This window comes from Sorex araneus, chromosome 1, assembly GCF_027595985.1.
Source record: "Sorex araneus isolate mSorAra2 chromosome 1, mSorAra2.pri, whole genome shotgun sequence".
NCBI classification, from domain to species: Eukaryota; Metazoa; Chordata; class Mammalia; order Eulipotyphla; family Soricidae; genus Sorex; species Sorex araneus.
Window position 1 is genome coordinate 364,929,021 of NC_073302.1, and position 23,164 is coordinate 364,952,184.

Here is a 23,164-nt window from a genome sequence, read left to right on the forward strand (position 1 = left end):
ATTTAATCTGACTAGAATGTTTCAACTTCCAAATCTCTATTTGTCTAAATAAGTGGTTTTTAAAGGAAATCAGTCACTTTATTATTAAGTAATTTTTTTCTTCAAAAAAAAAATAAATAAAATTGACAAAGTTCAGTGTGATCTGCCCAGCCGGAGTGCCCTCTAGTGTCCATTGATAGAATCTACTTAATATCTGCTGGGGGTGGGTGGGGTGGGGGGCCAGAGAGAGCGTAATGAAGGGTGGCCACAAGCATTGTTAGTTCTTGGTTGCATTCCCAGGCTTGGATACATCCCTGCTGGTCTCAGTGACGAGCACTCGCATGCTAGAGTGGAGAAATCAATAAGGTGTCTGTTTCTCTCTGTCCCCTCCCTCCCTCTTCCCTCTCCTTTCCTCCAGTCATTCCCCTCCGCCTCCCTCTTTTTCTCAATTTTTAGAAACCAAGAAAAAACACATGTCACGGGGAGCTTTTGCGACATGGTGTATCCCTCGTCTTTGTTCATTAAGGTATCGCTGAAAAGGAGTGGCTTCCTTCCTCACTATAGAGACCACTTAATCATCCCAGTGTTCTTGTTTTGGATATTACAGAGAATTACAAAAATTTCTAATAAGCTTAGCAGTTTGTACAGCTCACAAACCCTGCGTAATAAGACAAAAGCCCTAATGACATGCTAATGTGACTGGCTGAGAGAGACTTGCCAGGGAGCCCTGCTGTTTGAGAGCCATATAACAAAACTAAGATGACAACCCTGATCCCGGATGTGTCTCACAGTTATCCCTTCAGAATTCAGAGCTGACATTCCAATGATGGAAGTTGTCAGCACGTATATGTTCTGCCTGGTTAGTGAATACACGGACATCTTATTGATATTACTTGCATTCTTTTTGTGTTAACTCATCAAAATTCAATTATCCTGAAATTAAAAACAGGAAGCAGTTCTCAGTGTAACAAAAGCATCCAGTGTATTTAACTCTCTGCTGTGTTTCAGGAGACCCACATTGTATAAGTGACAAAGCATTTATTACCCCGTTTATTGTGGTATTACAGAGCAGAGAGTGCTAAATAATCAATCAGTTAATGGTCTGTATGGCAGTTTGAGCACATCACATCCATTGTGCTTATGCTGCTAGAAGGATGAGCTGATAACTCCAGTGTATGCTGCATGTTTATTCAGAGCCTAATGTCCTAAACTAGGGTTGACAGAAATCTTGAAAAATGCAGCTTCAGCATTGGCAATTTCAAAGTTGCTCAAATATTTTAGAAGTGACTTTGAGAGGCCTTGGGTACAAACCCTTGCCCACTAAGAAAATATCTGGAATGATCCACTATCACATTTCCATCTTAACTTTTTCCTTCATCCAGCTCTAGGCTTACACACACACACACACACACACACACACACACACACACACACACACACACACACACAAACGTAGTATAGTATTTCCTAGTTTGGGTCATATTTGTAACTTGCTATTTTTATGACATGTACACATTTGGTGCAGTCGTTTCATGGTGCATTTATAGCATCTCACAGATATTGCTCGTTGTATGTGCAGTGAACTCATCTTTTTAAGGAGTGCTGGAAATGGACTTAGGTACCTTGTATAAAGTAAGTGGGAAATGACTTTCAGGTGCCAGTTAAATGAGAACACATTGCAAAGTGCAGGTTTTTAGGTGAAATAAGAAAGGGAAAAATGAAAAAAAGACACTCAAAGTCAGATCTTTTTGAAAATGGTTTTTAATTAGATGATACTCAGAAGTAGGATTGTGTGGTTGTAATAATCTTATTTGCTTTAGTGCAGAATTGTTTTAGACCATTTTATTCTAACTTCTGCTGGTTCAGTTTCAAATGAGAACTCATTACAGGAAAGCTCTAATTCATGATTTCTATTTTTTTTCTTCTTCCTAGGAGATAAAAGCACTGATTATGCAAATTTTTACCAGGGATTGTGGGACTGCACAGGATCATTCTCTGATGAGTTATCATTTAAACGTGGTGATGTGATTTACATCCTTAGCAAGGTAAGAAGATACCTCCAAGATGATAGCAGTATAGAGAGAAATACAAAGCCAGATTTTTAAGTATTTGGGTTTATAACATTACGGAAAAAATTCCAATTGGAATTTCTCTAGATCCTTATTAACAATTGGCGGTTTACAACAATTAATTATTTTGTCAAGTAAAATATAATCAAATTTTAAACACAATCAGATAACAGGATTCAACTTAACAGAGTGTTTACCTATCACTTCAGCCCTTGGCACATATCCACCCTCTGCCCTCTCCAGAAACAATATACGTATGTGAAAGTTAACATTGTAAGGTATTAGGTTCTTTGGTGTGTTTGCCCTTCCTCTTCCTTCTTATTCTTCTGTGTGCTTATTCTGATTTTGTCTGCCATTCACTGCTGGAAACACTGTGTTTATAGAACAAGTTTTTCATCTTTATGTAAATACATTGGGTGTTCCGACAATTTAAAACTCATGCATTTCTATTCAGACAGGTTTGGATCATTTTTCAAAAAAAAATTTAAGATAATTGTATTTGTAAACATATAATGACAGATTCATATTTCTACAGGGAAAAAAAATCATGGGCCTAGGCACCAAAAAATCTTTCTTTCCTCAGACCCAGAAGCCAGAAGTTATCATTCTTCTGATGATGTCTGCATGAGCTCTCTTGACCTTAATACTCTCAACATTCCCGGCTGTAACAAGGAAACTTAAGAAAAAATCTCCCTCAGTCCTCTGTATGAGGCTGTTTCCGAAGCAAATGATGTATAGAAGTTAAATATAGACAGGGAGGTGCTGTGAAAATTGTAAGTCTAGACATTTAATCTCTTGATGAGAGAAATAGTTTGGACTTTTTAGAATGATAATGTTTTTAGTTAGATACAGAAAACTTTTTAGTTACAGAAAAGAGTTTGGAAATAAGGTCACTTACTGAATTTTAACACTGGCAGGCTGGGACATAAAGTCCTAACACAGAAAAATCTTAGAGATATTTGCATGAGGAGTTTCAGGGAACATTTCTCGATCCTTGGTTCTACAGATAAGGGAAATTGAGTCAAGAAAGTGCAAGGCCTTACAGATAAGGGAAATTGAGTCAAGAAAGTACTTGCCCAGAACCCTGACGCCTGCCCTGCAGTGCCCTCTGTTCTGTTTTTCTCCTGGGATCATATCTGTTTTCTTTCCTCCTGTTCTCCCTCCCCCTCTGCCTCTCTTCTGTTTGATTTGAAGCCATTATAAAGTACCTTTCATGTGTCTGGGTCCATTCTGGGTACCAGGAATCCAAAAGAAGTAAGAAACATAAACCCTTGTGAGTTATTCGGAGAAGGTACTCAGTACTGCCAACTTGTGATTATTACCAGTTGAGATACTCAGAGCTGAGATGTGTCCCATTTCTCTTAGTCCTCTGATCATTAGTATAGGCTTTGCTCTTGCATTTTTTAAGAAAAACTCTTCCAATTCTTAGAACCTATACATAGCTGTATCACAACTCTTGGATTCAGCTTATAATAATTGTCATGAGTTAAAACAATTTTTTTAAATTTGCCATTTATTAGAGAATCAAACCAATTCATTTCAGTTCTAATCAAAAAACTTTCTTGGAATTGCTCTTCAGATTTACTTAGCTCAAAAATCCTTTCCCGAAGGGTATATGCAATTAAAAGGGTGATACATTTCTACTTGGAATTCCAGATTAGCAAGATACATGGGATCTAGCCCTGCTGTCCCCTTTGTGAAAAATGAAACTCACCAAGCCCCAGCAGTTCTGTCTTAAACTTTGACGAATCAAGCTGTGCTTGTTGCACAGACTGGGATTCCTGATCCCCCGGGTGAATGGAGAGTGTCATTTTCTGTGTGGAGCCTGACCACAGTGCTCAGGTCGTGGGATCCAACTCTTGAGGAAATTTTCTAAGTGTTCTTACTGTTCGGTGGGCTGACAGGAATAATACTTCCTTGATTAGCTTTTCACCAGTCTTAAAAGTTTCCATGGTCAGCATTGTCCTAGGAGAGATACCTTAGAGACGGGTGTTGTGGCTGGAGTTTAGTTTGGTATGGGGGGAGGAGCATGGGGGGAGAGGTGAGGTTTTGTGCAGCATGCGCCATCACTGTCAACCAGAATAGGAGTCTCTGGAACACTGTATACCCACATGTGGGTAGGGTGCAAAGAAAAGACACTTAGCTCCCTGTTGGTGGAACATGGACGAGTTCTGGGCCACTGATGGGCATCTGGGCGTCAGGATGTCAGGATGTCTGGATGTCAGGTCATTGCATGTGTTTGTGCTAACTGCCGCTCAGCGAAATGAGAGGGGAGTCACTGTGCTTGTGAGGACTTTGTCCTCCTCTGCTTCAGACAAATTCAGATAGGAATCTTAGGATGTTGTCTAATAATTTTGTTTTGTTTTGTTTGGGGGCCATGCCCACCAGTTCGTAGGGCTTATTCCAGGCTCTGCGCTTAGGGATCACTCCCGATGGAGCTCGGGAGACCACTCGGGGTGTTAGGCATGGAAGCCAGGTCGGCTGCATGCAAGGCAAACACTCTACCCCACTGTACCATCGCTCTGGCCCTATTGTCTAATCATTTTTTGAGATAGTTTTTTGAACCTTCAGCTTTTTGTTTGGTTGGTTGGTACACACCTAGCAGTGCTGGGGGTTGCTCCTGGCTCATTGCTCGAGGGACACTCCCTGCAGTAATCAAACCTGGACCTGTGGCAGACAGAGCTGGCTCTAGCCCTTGGCGCCAAGGTTCGTAATCAGAACTTGAGCAAACACAGATCAAAAGATAATGGAAACTTTTATACGGTGTATAAATTCTGGCAACTTGGCATTTCAGTGCTTGTTATTACAAATTCAGAAGGATGCCCTTAGGAGAAGCTAACTTTTTATCAAAATGGCTTTTTTGTAAATCAAAGTAGAATGGATATCATACATATGGATAGATTTTCTTAAAATATGATTATTATTGAAATCACCAGTATTGTTAAATGCCTAAAAAATGATTTAACTTTGTCAGAGTTCTATTCAGATTTTGTAGAGATGGCATAAAATTTTACCACTTTAATTTATTTTTTACACCATCTAGTGGCTCAGAATGAGTGGTGCAGATAATGTGTACCAGCAAAATGATGTCATAAATTTAACTTTAAATCTAGTTGTGAGTTAATCACTTTCCTGTCTGGTATTAATAAAATATATGCATTAATCATTAATTTTTATCATTCTGAATTAAATGTAAAAGTGGTATACATTGGAAGAATACATTTTTAGGAGCCTAACACAATTATTTGTATAGCCAAAATTTTTTGCTTTGTAAAGAAATAAATGCCATTACTTTCCTAATATAGCCCCATTTATGAGATTTTGAAGAAGTACTACTTGCTTTTCATAACTAATTGATCTATAATTTGCAATATCCAATTACCACAGTTTGATGTGACTTACCTTCTAGATGGTTGTCAGTTCTGAACAGACTCTTTTAAAAAGGCAACACAAGCTAATTTAACCGGTCATTCTTTCAATAGAAATAAACATTTAGACCAATCAAAATGTAAAAATCACATGCATTGTAATAGAGTGTTTTCATTTTCTTAATGTAATGACTATAAGATTTGACTTAGCTTGATGATTAGACTGTTTTCATTAAAATTCACTGTAGAAATACAGTTTTCTCTGCAAATTTCAGCTTTCCTTCTCCACTTTGCAAGGAAGGCTTGCTCAGTCAGTGCTCACTCAGCCTAGAATGATTTACATTTTCAGTCTCTTTTGAGACTTGCACAGATCTTAGCCCTTGAAAAAAAATTTTTTTTTCATGAAAATCAAATGTTGCAATAAAAGAAAGAGCAGTCAGGCTCCTTGTCCTTCCCTCTTCCCTTTTAACATTTCCCAATTATCAGCTGTCATGTGACCCCTGGCAGGGTGAGTCCCCTCCTTCAAAGTGTCTGGCGTTTTCTTAGTTTTAACCTTTGAACCTCACTAATAATAAATCTCCATGCTGCTCGCCTAGAAAGACAAGCCTGTAACTTTTTGCTTACTGTTTTTTTCATGTAAGGTTGCTGTAGGTTTTATGTATAAAATTTAAAATGTTATTATACTTCTTAGTTCAGTGGAAGATTTAAAAATTCCCCCACCCACTATATTCCTTTTTTAGGAATCCATTGGCAGGGATGCATAAAAGTGAAATTGGTCATTTTAGTGACAGCTTCATTGTTATTAGGTGTTTTTTTAAGGAATTGAGTTTCATATCATGTTAAATTCTGTTACTAGTTTTCATGTTAATTTTTTTAGCACCTTAAACATAGATATCATATGATTTATTTGTATTTTTCTAGAGTTACATGGTAAAGTTTTAGAAGTAAACTAGTGGGATCCAGGTTTAGCTATCAGGCCAATTCTAGAGCTTGCATGCCTCTGCAGTTTTGTTATTTTACTGACTATTCTGGATTTACACTCCCTGTTTATCTCCCAGTCTATCCCCATCAGTAAATTGCTAACCGCATTCCTGTTCTTACTTTTAAAGCAATAAATTATTTTTAAAGACTGAATGACAGCAGAACTCGGCTTCAGCAGAAAAAAGGCATGCTGCTTGTCTGGTATTATCAGGAAAAGAAGAGACTTACGAATCCCAGAATATTTTATCGAGGCTAGGACGCATGTGACTTGAGCCTTGTAGCTTTTTTTTTGAGAAATGGTGTAAGTCAGAACCAGGAAATGTAGGTTGACAGTGTTCGCTTGTGCACTATAAAAGAGCATATTTTAGCGAGTATTGGTTGGAGTTTCAGCATTGCCTTCCTTTGTATGATGATTGCCATGGACCATTTGTTTCTTGTACATAATACAGATTCCATTACAGGAGATCTTTTTTGGCTTCAAATCTACCAGAAGTATAAAATAATAATGAAAGTTCTGTTAAGCATTCTTGACAGAGGGCAATAGAGATACTTTTCAGGTCTCTTAAATTTTCGCTCTGACCCAGAGCGCCACAAAGAGCATAACCAGCTGCCATGCTAAGGCACAAGACATACATCGTTGACAGTAAGTTCAGTGCCTAAAGGCTATAATGTTTGTAGGCTTTTGGAAAGAGAGGGCAGGGTCTGTACTGTGACTGTGCTTGAATATGATGGCATTTAGTTTCTCTGTAGTTGATGTGGGAGCTGGAGCGATAGCACAACAGGTAGGGCGTTTGTTTTGCACGCAGCCAACCAGGGTTTGATTCCTCCGTCCCTCTCAGAGAGCCCGGCTAGCTACCAAGAGTACCTGACCCACACGGCAGAGCCTGGCAAGCTACCTGTGGGGTGTTCAGTATGCCAAAAACCGTAACAAGTCTCACAATGGAGACGTTACTGGTGCCTGCTTGAGCAAATCGATGAACAACAGGATGACATTCTACAGTGGTACAATAGTTGATATGGAGATGTTGGGTCCTGGGGTAGTGAAGATTCAACCATGCTGACTTGCAGCTGAGTCCATGGGTCACCCTCAGAGTGATGAGCTTTTATGGACATAGCCCCACAATGGCCTATGTTCTGGTTCTACCTGTGGGACATCCTGGTTCCACTTGTGGGACTTCTCTTTGTGCAAATCACACATGTGAGTACTTTCCTGTTTTCTCTTCCAGAAAACAGAGGGCACATTCCAGGAGAATGTTGGCAGGTGGAAGAGGAAGGTTCTTAGAGGAGGCGGCTGGCAGCCTGAGAGGGGAGGGTTAGGGGCTACCAGGAGGCCCAGGGGAGCAGAGGGGGCTGCAGAGGGACCACTCTGGGTTGCAGACCACTGTGGTTTAATTCTGCTTGGAAGAAGCAAGGCTTTGCTAGAAGCAAAACAAAACCATCTTGTAAAAAAAAGCACTGCTTTGGTCCTTTCTTTTGAATGCTAAATTGAGCAGTCCAGAATCTCATGCCCCCTTCCACAGCACCCAATCGGCAACTCTTCTCATACGCATCAAAGATGTTGCCCCCTCAGTCTTGCAAAGGTGAAATTCTCTGCAATAGATCAGGGTAGAGAGCTGTGTGCAAGGATCAGATCGCTGGACAGTGTGCCTCAGACTGTTTTTTTTGTTGGTGCCCTAGTGCTTTGCTTTTTCTGAGGTTCTGTCTTAACCTCCTCAGTACTTCTCAGAGTACTGCGTCTAATTGCTCATTAGAGTAATTCAACAGAACTCATTTATTTAAAGCACTGTAATTGTTTGGCCCCAGTTCTGCAGAGGACAGATGTCTTTCCTTCTGAAGGTGGAATTTAAGATCTTTGGGTGAGAGATCCTGCAGAGTCTATGTAGAACATGGTGGGCAAGAGCCAGCTGCAAGAGGAGCCAACACACTTTAGATTGTGAAGCTGAGCATTCTTCAGAGCAAATGTTTGTTTAGTCATCACTCAAACTCTTTAGGTCTGTCTAATATACAGAAAGGAAAGGGTGTACCCATAGGAAGTGAAACTTCTTAAGAAAAGGGGCCAGTGAGATGGTTCAAAGGACTGAAGCACGTGCTGTACATGTGGGAACCCTTGGTTGGATCCCCAGCACTGCATGATCCCCCAGATACCACCAGGTGTGGCCCCACAGCAACAGGTGTGACCCCCACCCCGAGGAAAAAATGAGAACAAAACAAAAAAGTCAGTTGTTCCATAATCCAAAATGGGGCTGCAGCAATAGCACAGTGGGTAGGGCATTTGCCTTGCATGGGTTCGATTTCCAGCATCCCATATGGTCCCCTGAGCACCGCCAGGAGTCATTCCTGAGTGCATGAGCCAAGAGTAATCCCTGTGCATTGCCAAGTGTGACCCAAAAAGAAAAAAAAGAACACATCCAAAGTGAAGACACACTGTTTTCATCATCCTAGGCATGTTTATTGAACCCCTTCTATGTCCTGCTATGGGGCACACAGATCACATGTAAGCCATTGTCTTCATCTCTGTGAGTCTGTGCAGGACAGAAACTCAAGTGCATGACATCCATTGAGGAATAAACGCTGAGCTTGAAATGAGAGATGTCCCATCTGGATTAGATAGCTCAGAGGAAGAAATCCATGACAGCTGGGTAACTTGAGTTGGGTCTTAGTCATGGGTTTGGATTTGGATTCAGGTGGGTGGAGAGAGACACCCACCAGTAGGGAGCCACCCTCATTCACAGGAATGAGTAGGGCAGGGAAGTTTGGACGGTGAGGCCCCAAGCGAGGAGAGACCATTGCCAGCAGGGTGGACACAGGCCAAGCAGAGGAACTTGTAGGAAATGCATTGGGAAGCAGGTCAAAGTTCTTCAGTCGGAATTGATGGGTGAAGTCTAAAGTGAGAGATGACATCTTGTGATCCAGGGTAAGGAAAGAAGACTGAGCTGCAGTACTGCGGGGTGGAACAGAGAGGTGTGCATGCACCTGGGACAGTCCTGGAAGTGGTATTGAAGAAGCACACAGAGGACTAAAGCTACTCTCCTGAGCTTGGTTTGCTCTTCGTTCACCTAACCTTATCTGACAGCATCTTACAGATATCAGATATAGACGTGAGATATATAGGTACCTTATAGATACCACCTAACTATATCAGTCTGAGTACTAAGATTTTGCTGTATAGTCCTGTTAAGTGTTGACTGGAGAAACTTGAGCTCTGTCTTTTAATTTATTTTTTTTTTATTTTATTTTTTGCTTTTTGGGTCATACCCGGTGATGCTCAGGGGTTACTCCTTGCTCTGCACTCAGGAATTATGCTGGTGGTGTTCAGAGGACCATATGGGATGCTAGGAATTGAACCAGGGTTGGTCTTGTGCAAGGCAAATGCCCTACCTGCTGTGCTATCGCTCCAGCCCCATTGAACTGTGTCTTGACTCAGAAATAAAAACTAAAATTGGATATAAGAATTAAATTCTTACTCGTGGTTTCCTTGTGCTTTGTCTCTCTTGCTTTAAAAAAAAATGGAATGCTCAATGTAAAGGAAGAAACAGTAGTTTTTTTTTAATTAGAGTAACTCAGGGTGACACCTGCATAGTAAATTATAAAATAATGAGGTTGGTTTCCATAAACTGCTAAGAAGCTTGGTGTCGCCAAGCAGCTTCGTGAATGGTGAGCTGAGGATGCCCTGGGTCAGCGCCACTTTCCTCATTTAACAGGTCAAGGCATAAGACTCAAGCTGTTCATGTGTAGATAATAAAGTAAAACACTGAGTTTGTCAAGTGCCTATTGTGCATCTTCAGAGAAACATACAAAGTTTCTAAGTGGAGAGAGAGACTGATGAGGTGGAAATCATAAAGACTCGATTTCAATATTTTATATAGCTATGTAGTTTTCATATTGCCACAGTATTTATGAATAATTTTAAGAATGGAAAATGACTAGGGAAAATGGTGAAGTATATGGGTTCTGAAACTCAGTGTTTTCTCTTTAATATCTTATGAATAAAAATGACCTTCATTTTCATGAAAGGCTAGTAAGTCTCCAAGCACAGATGTACGTTGGAAAAAGGACTCACTCTTTTAACCCAACACCTGTTGCTTTCAAACAGATTGGTAACTCATTTCAGAAAAGGCAGTACATCACAGGCTCTTACATTGTTTCAAGTTTCTGGATGGCAGCATTCTTGAACCATATGGTTTGCAGAAAGTGGATTAACATACTTGAGAAATGAGAATCATGGTGCTGAAAAGGCTTGAAGTCAATATTGGGGCCTTATTTAAGTGTAAAATAATACACAGGCAGAGAGAGATTTAGTTAATGAGTCAACACGGACATATGTTTACTATTGCGTTGGATAAAGTCTCTTTCGCTTTCTAGAACCTATTTTCCTGCCTTATTACATAATTGCTCTTACTTTATTGCTTAATAACTGTTAAGACCTGTAATTCATAAAATCAAACAAAACTTTCAGGGATACAGAAATTGAAAACAGAGGAGTTAGATGACAGTTGTTCGATGTGGTCTTATGATTCTTTTTTCAGATGATGAGGCATTTGGTACTTTGGCTGTCTTGCCAATTTACATTTTACCTTGAAGCATTTTGCAGGTAGTGAATTTCTGTCTTGAGTTCTATTTTTATACCACAAACATCACTACACCTCTGGATCTTGATGGCATGACTGCGGGAGGAGAAAGCAGCTTTGTGTTAGTAATTACCTAACATTGTCAGAAGCTGACTGCAGGCCTCTTTCTAGTGATAACAGAATAACCGCATAATGTCGCTTTATAGCACATGATTAATAGAAAATAATTACATGTCCTACAAAGGGATGCAATATTTCTTATAAATTGACTAGAATGGTTTCCTGTAGATTAAAGGACTCTTCATTATTTTATCAGTCCTCCTGAAGTACAGTCACTTGCCTCCGTTAGCATTTCGGTGGATGTGAAGAGCGGAATAGGGTGAAGGATACCAGATGGCAGAGCTTCTTGTACCTGAGATCCTGTACGTGTGCTATAGAGATGACAGGCTGCTTCTTAGCCTTTCCAAGACTTAGATGACAGCGTGGTATGATTCTTCTCTGTTTTGTTTATTCACAGGATAGAGTATGAGGGTTGTTTTGCTTTGAACGACCCACCTGTGACATTCAGTACAATACTATAATCAGTATGTGGACCACAAGCCAACCTCATATGGATTGCATTATTTTCCACTGTGAGGAAGGTCTAATTCATGGTTATATCTGTTTGGGGGCAGCGAAGACAGAAGGCGAGGAAAGGCAGATTTTCTTTTTTTTCAAAGGAAATCCTATACGATATTGAATCTTTAGGCTGATGTTTAGAATACTGTACTCCAAGAAGCATCCTCATTCCAATTTATAGGCTGCAAATGGTTTAATTGGGATTCATGTTGCTCAGGAGGCTCGTGCACAGGATGGTAATGATAAAAGTAAAAGCTTCTGTGTTTGCAGAGTCTTGCCGACTTACTCTAATGGCTGCAGTATAAATCCTTAAATTTCCCTTCCAGATTTGTGCCTATATTTTTATCATACCTCTTAATTTCACACAGGAGTATTATATGGAATTCTTTACAAATGCAAAGCAATGAACATCGCGTTTTTTTATTTTTACCCTTTTCTCATTTAAACTTGTGATATTTTAGATTACTTTTTTTATGACATGTATATTTCATTGCTTTTTCCGTTTAAATTAATTGAGGCATTCGAGATCATTTTAGTTTAAAGCTTATTTTTTTTCAAGAGCATTACTTTTAAGAAATTTGTTTACAGCTGACGAAGCTCCTCCTCCCTGCCTTTACAGCTGTGCTTTGTGTTTGATGACTTTTACCAGTTACCGTCCTGCAGAATTCTAAGTGTGGTGTATGCTGTTGGTCTTTCATTGAAGTGATTTGTTTAAAATCAGTTTCTTAAGCCTGGATGTGAGTGAGCTTTTTGAGAGCAATTATATGCCTGTAATGGAGGGTAGAAACAGTAGAAACAGTATGTATAGGGATATAAACTTCCTGGTTTGAAATTTGAATCTTTGGTTGAACCCACATTTGCAGACTGTTTTCCGAGAGAAAGTTTGGTCTTAATCTGTCCTCCCTCTGAAACACTAAGTGTGTTCTATTTGGGGGGTAAAACGGGGTGAAAATGCTCGTTCCCTTACTCCTTCTAACTAATCAGTTGGGGGAAAAATTTGCTTGGCATTGGTTAAGATCTTTTGCACACATATTCATCCTGTTAACTATCCATTTCAAAATCTTACAATGTAGGCCTTTTGGCCTCTGGAAGGTTAAATACATTTGTTTTGCTAAGCATTAGGCTCTAATTGTATTCATTGCCTTAAAAATTGAAAAGGGCAGTTTTATTAGGCACCTATTAGGATATAATGGTTGCTAATCATAGCTTTCAGTACGTTGGTATTTTCTTCTGCTAAATATACCTTATCTAGATTATAGTCATCATCATTGAGTTCTGGACAGCATACTATTTTCGTGGCTGATAGAGTTTTTTTTCCACTTAGTTCACACTCTCAGTGAACTTTTAAACTGAAAATCTGGAGTCCACTGCCTTCTAAGACAGAGCTGTACTTTCATTTTAATAAGAAATGCAAGACTGACCTTTTTCTTTCAAGAAACCTAATTGTGAAACATACCTTAGTTTAAAAAGAAAAAAAAGCACATCCAGATTTTAATCCTATGATCCCTCAATTGATAAGCTATCTATTAGTATACACACATGCAAATATCACTACACTCATATTAAAGAATTGTGTGAGTTTCCTTTCTGGTGGTCAATAGCATAGTAATCAATACAAATGTTAAGACTCTGCTAGTATTAGAGGTCCCTCCCACATGTAACTCAATATGCATATGCACATTTATCTATGACTCAGATGTTGGAAAATCATAGCCTATTGAATTACTTTAGGGATTGATTTTAAAAATTTATCTTATATGAAAAATTAAATTTGGGACCTACAAAGCTTCTGCAGTATTGCTTTTGGAAGATATTATTCTTGAAACTTGTAATTCATTTTACTTTGTTTGTATCTCACTAAACATAAATAAATTTGAGATAAAAATACATTAGTCAACCTGGCAGACTTATGAGGCTGGTGAGAGAGTGTTCCGAGGCCCAGAGCAGCGGTGCCTCTGTCAGTGGAGCTAAGGGGGAGAGAAGGAGGTTCAGGTTTATCTCACATGGCAAAGTAAATGCAAAAGTGGCTCATCAATCACTCGTTTTTACAGCTAGATTAATATTTCGCTTTAATAACTTGAGATACTTTTATTTCCTATTGATCTTCCACTGCAAGGGTAAATCTAACAGCACCTTTGAATTCCTCCCTCCATTCTTTACCTAATGTAGTTTATGATCAATAAAAGGAACAATAAATGCCTTAGGGAAGCTTCTCCAGTGGAGCCCTTCTGTGAATTATTTTGTAAAGTGATTTTTGAAATTATTAATCTTTCCTTATTCTCTAATTTATCTGTTTAAAATGTCTACACTTAGATGTTAGATTTTTTTTTCAGAAGGGGCACACCTCTGCATTTTAAATTATTTTGCTCTGCACTTACCTGTGAATGAACTAGATTCCTGTGGGGAGAAATATCTTCCCGTGCTGGATGATAAGCTTCTTGAAGGCAAAGACTGTAGTACCCTACAAGTCCTGACTGTAACTTGTAAACTCTAGTACTGATGTTTATACTTATCAAAGGTGTTGCCCCTCAGGCCTCTGTGTGTGTGTGTGTGTGTGTGTGTGTGTGTGTGTGTGTGTGTGTGTGTGTGTGTTTGAGAAAGAGAAGCAGAAACAGACAGACAGACGGAGACAGAAAGAGACTGACTTCCTTATGTAGTTTCATTTGCTGGGTTCTTGTGAGCAGTTGTTTCCTGTGTTCTACGGTGGGTAATAAACAGGCTTTGTCTTATACATTAATTTAAATCTTTGCCTAACAGCATTTTTTAAGTGTCCAGAAACAAAAAAAAAATGATGAAAATGTTTTAATTTGCAGCTCAAGCTCTTGTAACTTTAAAAAAAGAAATAACATTTCTAAGAAGTTGCATATAAACGACATTGTACTTACACCCGTCTAAAGGTTAATATTGCATATTGTTTTCAATTAGGAATACAATAGATATGGCTGGTGGGTAGGAGAAATGAAGGGAGCCATTGGCTTGGTGCCGAAAGCCTACATAATGGAGATGTATGATATTTGAGAGTCCTGGGTAAGTACATTTTAATCCAATATTCTGTAATAGCTCATATGTTCTCTTGGTCTCTGCATTATGAGTCTTTGCCTTTTAAAAAGTCTTTGTAGTTTTCTGATAACAAAGATTATGCTCCCAAATTATCATTTTTAAAAAAATCTGGTTTAATTTTAAAGACACTTTATAGAATTTACTTTGGAACAAGATTATTTAGAAAAAGTTCCTTTGATAATAACCAGCTGTTTTCCCAAAACAAGCCCTCTTTAGAAAAATACCATTTTATGGCCTTTCTGGGGAATTGAATTGAAAAAATGTTGAGTAAACATTCATTTTCTCTGACTAAGAATGTAATTGTTTTCTAGGCAGGAAAAAAAAATCAACATCTCGACTGAAGGAAAAAATCTCAAAAGCAACCTTCTTCCCTGTCTGCAGAAAAGGACTATTCTGTCAGTCTGTCATCGTCTCGGTTATCATGAAAGTATAAGTGACAGCCTCCGACCTTTCTTTGTTTTGCTGACCACTGTTCTCTTTGACAGCTATTTTATGCAACTATTCTAATACTTCTCTGATGTGAAATTAGACAAAAAACTGTTAATGTACATTAGACACAAACAGTAAAGTGATACCTGTTGCTATTTTGTAAAGAAATTGTCATCTTTATGTATGCATTTGATTTGTGTAAGGAATTTGGCACTATTTCATGTGTTCCATGTAGTGACTATTACTTCCAGTCTGAGTTGTAATTTTTCTTAGTATTGGAATCAGTTCTTTTTTTACAATGCATTAGATCACGTCAAAAAAAATGTTGTATTGAGTTTAGCTTGCAAGTTTGTGCTGGCCACTACTTAAAGAAGATGGTTTTATCCGAGCTTTACAGATTATGTTTCTTTATTTGTGACCAAATAAATGGTAAATTTATTTTACCATTAATTTTTTTATGAAAGCATTTTCACCGATGAGCACACCAACTTTACATGAAGGAATGCCCACGTGAACAGAGACAGACTCGGGTGTGGGGAGTTCACGGCGCAGCACACAGGAAGCCTCAGTGCAGGGTTTGAGCCAAGCCCCCTATCTGTAAGAAGCATCCTGCTTAGATGAGGGGCCCACCCCTATTTTCTCCTGTAGTTTAATGTAGATTTACCAAAAAACAAGCCAAAATTCTCTCATAAGAAACATCGCTCTTTCTGCTGCTCATATCGTAGCATGAAGACTGAGTGTATTCTCAGAGAAGGTCTAAAGCAAAGCCTTCGTTGGTGCTGTGCTGCTCCAGCCCCGTCACCAAATTGTAGAACTCACTTAGGAGTCTCTGCAGTGCTCAAAGCCATGCAGAGGCAAGGCAGGCGAGGGCAGGGGAGAAGCTGGGCTGCATGCTGTGTGCTGAACCGCACTGCCCGAATAACCTCATTCCCTTTCACTTGAAACCAGAGGGAGTCCAAATGCCCCTGAGCTACCAGTCCACCTGAACAGATCTCAAAACGCTCTGCTGATGGGAAAATTCCTAAAGGTGGATATAATCTCCTAATACTGAGCCACTTGTTGGTTGCACCACCTCAGTTGAGCTTTAAAGATCTTTGCTTTATGACCAAGCCTCTAATCCTGCCAGTTCATTAAGTACATGTTAATAAAGTCCCCATTGTTTGTAGAAAGCTGTTAATAAGCCACGTTTCAGAGTGTATATCTTACTATTGCTCCAAAATGCTGTGATCTCCTAATTTCAAATGTAAAAAAAAAAAAGAAAAAAAGCATGGATTTTAGGATTAGGGAAAAACTCCAGTGTATATTGCACTGAAGCACAGTCAAGTTAAAGCTGCAGAAGTTAACCTATGTCCGTGTTTTCTAATATAAAGCCATTGGAATAGTTTGACATCATCTTGGCAATAGTGAAAGAACTAAAGAGGAAATTGCCTGACTGGTTTTCAAAACCCAAAAGGTTAAAAGCAAAAGTGGTGCCCTTTCCACCGAAAAGGTGGCTTTCCAGCTTCTGGCTTAAGCGGAGATTCTAGTTTGAGCCAGTAGATGGCAGCAGCCTTTCAGGGCATCCCTGGACCGCTGGAGACCCCTCCCCCACTCTTGAGCCTACTCCCCCAGAATGTAAAAAGCATTTCAAAGATTTCTCTCTCCTTTTACAGTTAATCCAGGAGAGGGAGTCCTTTGCCAACTGATGACCAACAATTTCTGAGCCAGCTAGTCTCTGTGAAAGGTGACAATCCAGAATAAAGTGTTAACTTCTGCTCCTCTGGCCTTTGTTCTTTTTTTAACTTGAATGTAGGTGGGAGAGAAGGAAACCAGATATTTATCGTTGGAGTGGCAGGAAAACTAATCATTACTTTCAGTTCATGACAACTTTATATATTTCATTCATTTGGTGAAATCATTTGTAAACTACCAAGGAGAAAGTTTCCCTTACACCCTCAACAATATATCACACACTCCTCAAGTTCATAATAAAATCATTAATGTAGATTTAAACAACATGGCTTGTTAGAAAATATGCTAATTGCTCTGTTCTCATTATGTTTGCTTAGCTTTTATTTGTTTTTCTATGAACAGTTAGAGAGCTAATTTTTTCAAAGGTGATTGTAAGTCATATTTTATATAGCATTTTGCTTGATTATTTGCTCTGTACTGAATTTGTACTCTATTGCCATTAGATCTTACAATAATGTTCCACTCTGCAAATTTTTAAGGTTCAAATAAAGTTTAATTGTTTGCAAACTGTTATGATGCTAATAATTCAACAGCCTGCTGTGTTACTAATGAAATTACTTTGTTATGATTAATTTGGAAAATAGTGTGTTGATTGTAGTAATTAAGCACAACAAGGTGAAGTAAATGATTCTAATGCCATCTGGCCTCCAAACTGAATGAAGAAATGAAATAGGACTGTCATCTGAATTTATTCAAAGAAGTAAGGATAATACAAATGACTTTCATTGCTGTAGGATTTACACTTAACCACAGATAAAACGCTGTTCCGCTTTTGCTACTTTGTTGCATGATACCTTTTTTTGTATGAAAAAGAATGTTGCTGAGCCTTAGCAATCATTTTGAATATTTTATATATTTTAGTTGATTATTTTTACCTTGCTAATTTAATTACAGATAATTATGTAAAGTATTATGGGATCATAGAAAATCACTTTTCAACCATCTGTAGTTAAAGTCTATATGTGTGAGTGTTTTGCTTTGCTCTTAGTACGAAAGTATTAAATGTAGCCTTTCCGTAAAAGTAGTTTCTGTTCATATAGTTCTAAAATATTTCCAGTTTACCTGGCTTAGACTCTCATATTTCTTAAGATTTGTACTTTACCTAAATGTTTTTCCAGTCTGTTGCTTCTCACTTCAGAGAATCTGATCCCTTCTAGCATCGTGATTAAAAAACAGGACAACCGGCAGTGGTGGAGAATCCTGACTGGTGCTGGAGGGGCAGTGACATTACACACTAAAAATGTAAACATGACACTGATGTAAACCTTGTTGTTTCAGTAACAGAACATATAACCCCACCCCAAAATAACAAGAAATAGAACTAGAACTGAACATATCAGAGCTTGAGATTCACAGTTCAGCCAAAATAAAACTTACCTTCACGTGCATGTCGCTTAAAGCTTGGACTTCACTGTGATTGAACCATTGTGAGACTTTTTAAATAAAGTACTCCTACACTTCAGATAAATCTGCTGTTTGTTAGATGGATTCACAGACAAAGACTATGTCGTGATCACTTTTACTTCTCTTGAGTTTAGTATTCAAGAACACTGAAAAGTAATTATTAAGGTAAAGGAGGAGGTGATGAAGACTAGAACACAGACAATAAGAAGCAGCTTCATTCGGAGGTTGAAGAAACATAATATGTAAGACAGAAAAATTACTTGTTAAAATGTCTGAGGTTGTCAGTAAAAACTTAAGTTCCAAAATTCAAAGAAATAAATAGCATATTATTTAAGTATCATTTACAGGTTTAATCTGCATTGAAATACCCACATGAAAACAGTTGATCCTCTGAATTGGGAACAAATGTCTGGCTATCCTCAGCATGAGGCAACATTAGTGTGCCTTGCAATTTGGTTCAACTAGAATATCTGTAAGAAAAAAAAAAGAGAAAGAGAGGGAGGGAGCAAAAAGGGGAGGGAGAGGAAGAGAAAAGAAAAGTGACTGCCATCGAGGCAGGTGGGGTGAGGGGGTGAGGGTTGGTTGGTAGGAGGGAAACTGGGGACCTTGGTGGTGGGAATTGTACACTGGTGAAGCGACAGGTAATGGAACATTGTATGATTGAAACCCAATCATGAACAACGTTGTAATTGTGTATCTCACCGTGATTCAATGAAATAGAAAAGAAAGCTATCAAGACAAAATGGGGGGGGGGTGCAAGGAAGAATATCTGTGAGGACCCTGGGTAGGGTGTAAAACTACACAACACAATACTATGATGAGCTCCAGTCAAAACCATATGCTCACGGTACCATGGAATGACATTTCATTAACACTGCATTTGAAGGACTCTTTCCTTAGAATCTATCATTAGTTGGACACAATCACTTAATTGGTTACCAGCTTGATAGGGTATCTGGTACATTTCCAGTAAATATTATAAACTGACTTGGCATCCTCCGAGTATCTCAATATCTGAGATTGACTTAATATGAGCTTGACAATTTTCTTAAATACCTCTTGCAGAAATGCCACTTAGTTAAAAAAAAATTGTTTTTTAAAAAAGCCTCTTTTTAACTAAGTCAAAAAATATTCTTTCCATCAAAAGAAAAATCAGTAACTTTTACCAAGACCTTGAATGCAGTTTTGTTTTCCCTGTAAAACCATCAACAAGTGGAAGAGACTTGACTGCTGGTACCAGAATTAAGTGAGACTGAATAAGGAGCAGTGGGAGTTTGGCTGCTAGGACAGAGATATCTTCTCTCTTCAGTCCTGTGATCTGAGGTGTCCCTCAGTGCACAGGTGACCCAGCTTCACTCCAGTGCCTCCACCATCACTGTCACCCTGAATCTTACCGCAGCAAAACCAGAGAAACATTATGTCTTGCCTTCAGTGGATCCAAAAGGAATTTTAAAAAGTGGAAAACTTCCAGCTACTGCCAAATCCAATTCTTTTTTTTTTTTGTCTTTTTATCTTTACTTCCTCTTCATTTAAAAGGGTCTGTTTATTTAAAAGTATTTAAAGTCCTTAAGATGAAAGCAGCTGTGAATACAGAAGTAGCCTTAGCCAAACTCATGCTGTGTTTTAAATGTGTGATCCTGGGGAAGGGAACCAGAAATTGTTGAGCAGGTTAAAAATGACAAAACAACAAAATGTCGTGTGGGTATATACAAAGGTATGAAAATAGGAACAGTCTGCAAAGTCCATCTTTCAAATGCTTTTCTTAATGTTGGCACCTTAGGAAGTGTTTTCGTAGCTTCCTCACCTGTTTCCACTGTTTCCTCTTTTATTATCCGATACACAGAAAGCTAATACAGCACTTGTCTGTTTTCTGTTTATTGGCCTCAGCATTGTCATATAGAAATATCACTCCTGCTAGGGTAAAAACAGGTGCCATTTTGTAGCTTGAGCAGCAATTTACCTCATGTTTGCAGAAAGTGTCATATAGATACTCTCCAAGGAGAAAATTAATGACACCAATGTATGCCAATTTAAAAAAAGACTACTTTTGGGAATTAGAAAATACCAATAAATAAGCAAATTTCCGTTTTCTGTGCCCTCCCCAGATCCTGTGGGGGTACATTTAGAAAACATTCTCTTTAATGCCAAAATAAGCATGACTCTGATTAGTAATAATAGTGGCTAACATTTTCTGTATGATAATCTGGTATGTCCACTTTTCATTTGGTCTTCTAACAACCCTATGGGTAAGGCCTGTTGTTGCCATACCCATTTTCCTGATGAGGAGACTGAGCATAAAGAATTTGTCCCCAGATCAAAAACTGATAAGACTTTTCTCCTATGAATTCAGCACCATTCTGCTTTAAGTCTAATTGCATGTTAAATCTATTGTTTGCATGTTATCACTGATGATGCCATTCTTCAAAAAGATTATCTGAAGCATGTGAAAAGACTAGTTCAGAACAGACAAATGGACAATGAGATATGCCTCATTGGGTAGTAAAACCATGCTATCAAATCCAAAGTAGCTGTGGAAAATAAACTTCAACCCAGGAGTATTTCTTTCCATCAACTTTCAGTCTAGCTGAAACAGAATCGCAGCAAGGCAGAGCTGAGAGAGAACGCTGGGTGAAAGCACTTCTTGCTAAGAGAATCTTTCTCCTCTCTGCCTGCCCAAATGCCAACTCCTAGGAAACCAAGCAGCCAGGTTGGGGATAGCTTGAAGGCTGGCTACTCTGTCTCAAGGAGAGAATTCTCTGTGCTGTTTCACAGCATAAGTTTTAAATTGATAACCCTCACCTTTAAAAAAAAAAAGTTTCCAGGAGTTTCATTAAACAGCTTCTGTCTTTGCAGTCAACAGACAAACTTCATGATAAAATGTCTGACTTTGTAAACAAGAGATGACAGTGTCTGACATAGGCCTTTGGCTTGTCAAGACATAAATTGTTTGAAGGCGTCATCACTGGTGGCACAGCATTCCAGTAGGGTATTCTCATCCTTGGGAGGTGCTTGGCCCGGGGCTCCATAGCAAGCTGGTTTTTGTTGTTGTTGTTGTTGTTGTTGTTGTTGTTTTAAAGAAATTCTTTTTAAAAAATCATTGTGTACCTCATTGATCAGTAACTAGGAGGGGTGTGGAGACTGAAAAGATGAGGAGATAACTTAGGAAACGAACATTCATTAGAGGCTCCAGGATTTAGCTAGAATGGGTATAATTGAGTCCTGTCGTGATCTAAAGCACACCCTAAAGATTTGGCTAATCCGAAGCCCAAGAGGGTGTGGGAAGTCCAGTTCCGGCGTGTCGTTTTGTATACTGCTCTGAAACTTTCCGTGCCTGCTACTTAGAGCATCAGGCTTCTAAAGGTCGGGGTGAACGCCTTTGCTGGTCTCCAGCTACCAACCCCGTAGATCTGGGTGAGAAATAAGCTCTCCGTCCAGATGGATACACAACTCTTTCCTAATTACCGGTTCAAGCACTTAGGGTCTTTAAAGCCTGTGTCACCTCTGCTTTCATCTCCTTCCTCCACTTTCCACCTCCTCAGACTTTTCCCTAAGTGCTCAGTCCTGTGAGGCATGGGACGCAATTCTTCCTGCTCCGTGGAATTCTCCATCCTGTTGTACACTCTGCTTTCTGTGAACCCAGCCAAAGAAAGGTATTGACCTGTGTTTGCCCCGTTACATGCACCGGCAGTTGAAAAACTGAAACCAACTGAAACCGAAGCTATCTTGCTAGTGATTCTCTGTTGCTTTGCTTTGGTTGGTCAGCATATTTGCTTTATTCTTTATTATCGTCTCAGGGCTTGCTATTCCTCTTCCTATCTAATTAAATGATTCCATTTTGAATAATTACATTTAAGTGCCGACCGTGTGCTAGGGGCATTTCCAACAGAATCCAACAGTCTTTTCCAAGCAGATGTATCATCTCAGTAATATAAGTAAAATAAACAACAAGGTAAATAAGACAAAAACACAGAGAAGACCCCCGGTTAGTCTTACCTGGGTGCAAATCTTAGCAGTGCCTTAAGACAGAAAATAAACAGATTGCTCTGATTTTGTTACGTCATAACCTAGGTGGCTATCTTGGAGACAAACTGGGAATCTGTCCCCTCAGATCTAAGTGAAAATAAAAGGAGGAGGAAAGGCTTTCATGTTGGTTCAGATGCAAAAACTGATTTTTGTGAAAATTCCTGAAATGTTTCTAGCTGCTGAATTAAGTGTGAAGGGAACTGAAGAGCAATGCATGTGGATCATCTTTTGCAGGGTTGTTGCCAATTATGGTAAAATGTAATTCTGGATGATGAGAAGGGCCTTCTTTCCTTCAGCAGCAAACAGTTGTACCAGCGGTCTGCAGCTGAGATTGGGGAGCAGAAAGACCACTGGAATTGGGATCCACCAAAATTCTAGTTTCGGTTCTTTAAACCCGTATGCACAATAATAATTTTGGGGGGTTGTCTGCAAAATACTAGCAATACTTGGTCTCTACCACACCCAGTGTAGGTGCCTCAAAACAATGAAAGGAGAATGAAAATTTCTCCTTCACATTCAAAACAAGCAAGGGGGAAGAATTTTAGCATTCAGCACTTGCTGAAATACTGCCTGGAATCATGTTAACTGTTGGCTTTGTTATTTTATAATGAGAATTGATATAAATTCCTAGAGGAGTCTGAGATAAATTTCTCTTCAAATTGTAAAAACGGTTTTTAATCAAGCCAAAGCTTTCCAAGCCATGGGCACTTTCTGTTAAGGAGATTTCAATGACAGAGAGAGGTGTCTATAATGTTTTAAAATAAACTTTTCCCTTGATATTCCTAATAATGTGAGTTGTAGTCCATAGGTATATGTTGTTTGTAGTTTGTTAGGATTAGCAGGGAAAAAAAGAATCTTTGGTGTCAGATACTATAGAGAAAAATTTTGTACAGTTGACATTGCCTGGTATATGTTTCTGAACTGTTTGTTTCAG

At 38.9% G+C, this 23,164-nt stretch overlaps 1 protein-coding gene across 1 annotated transcript in view; it reads left to right on the top strand.

Moving 5' to 3' along the window:
* Window positions 1-17,869, top strand: part of SKAP2 (src kinase associated phosphoprotein 2) — a 191,435-nt gene extending 173,566 nt beyond the window's left edge. The window contains exons 11-13 of the mRNA XM_004604065.2: window positions 1,912-2,024; window positions 14,509-14,610; window positions 14,955-17,869. Of these exons, the coding sequence (XP_004604122.1) occupies window positions 1,912-2,024; window positions 14,509-14,601 (206 nt within the window). The 3' untranslated portion in view covers window positions 14,602-14,610; window positions 14,955-17,869. The remainder of the gene's footprint in view (window positions 1-1,911; window positions 2,025-14,508; window positions 14,611-14,954) is intronic.
* Window positions 17,870-23,164: the final 5,295 nt, after the last annotated feature.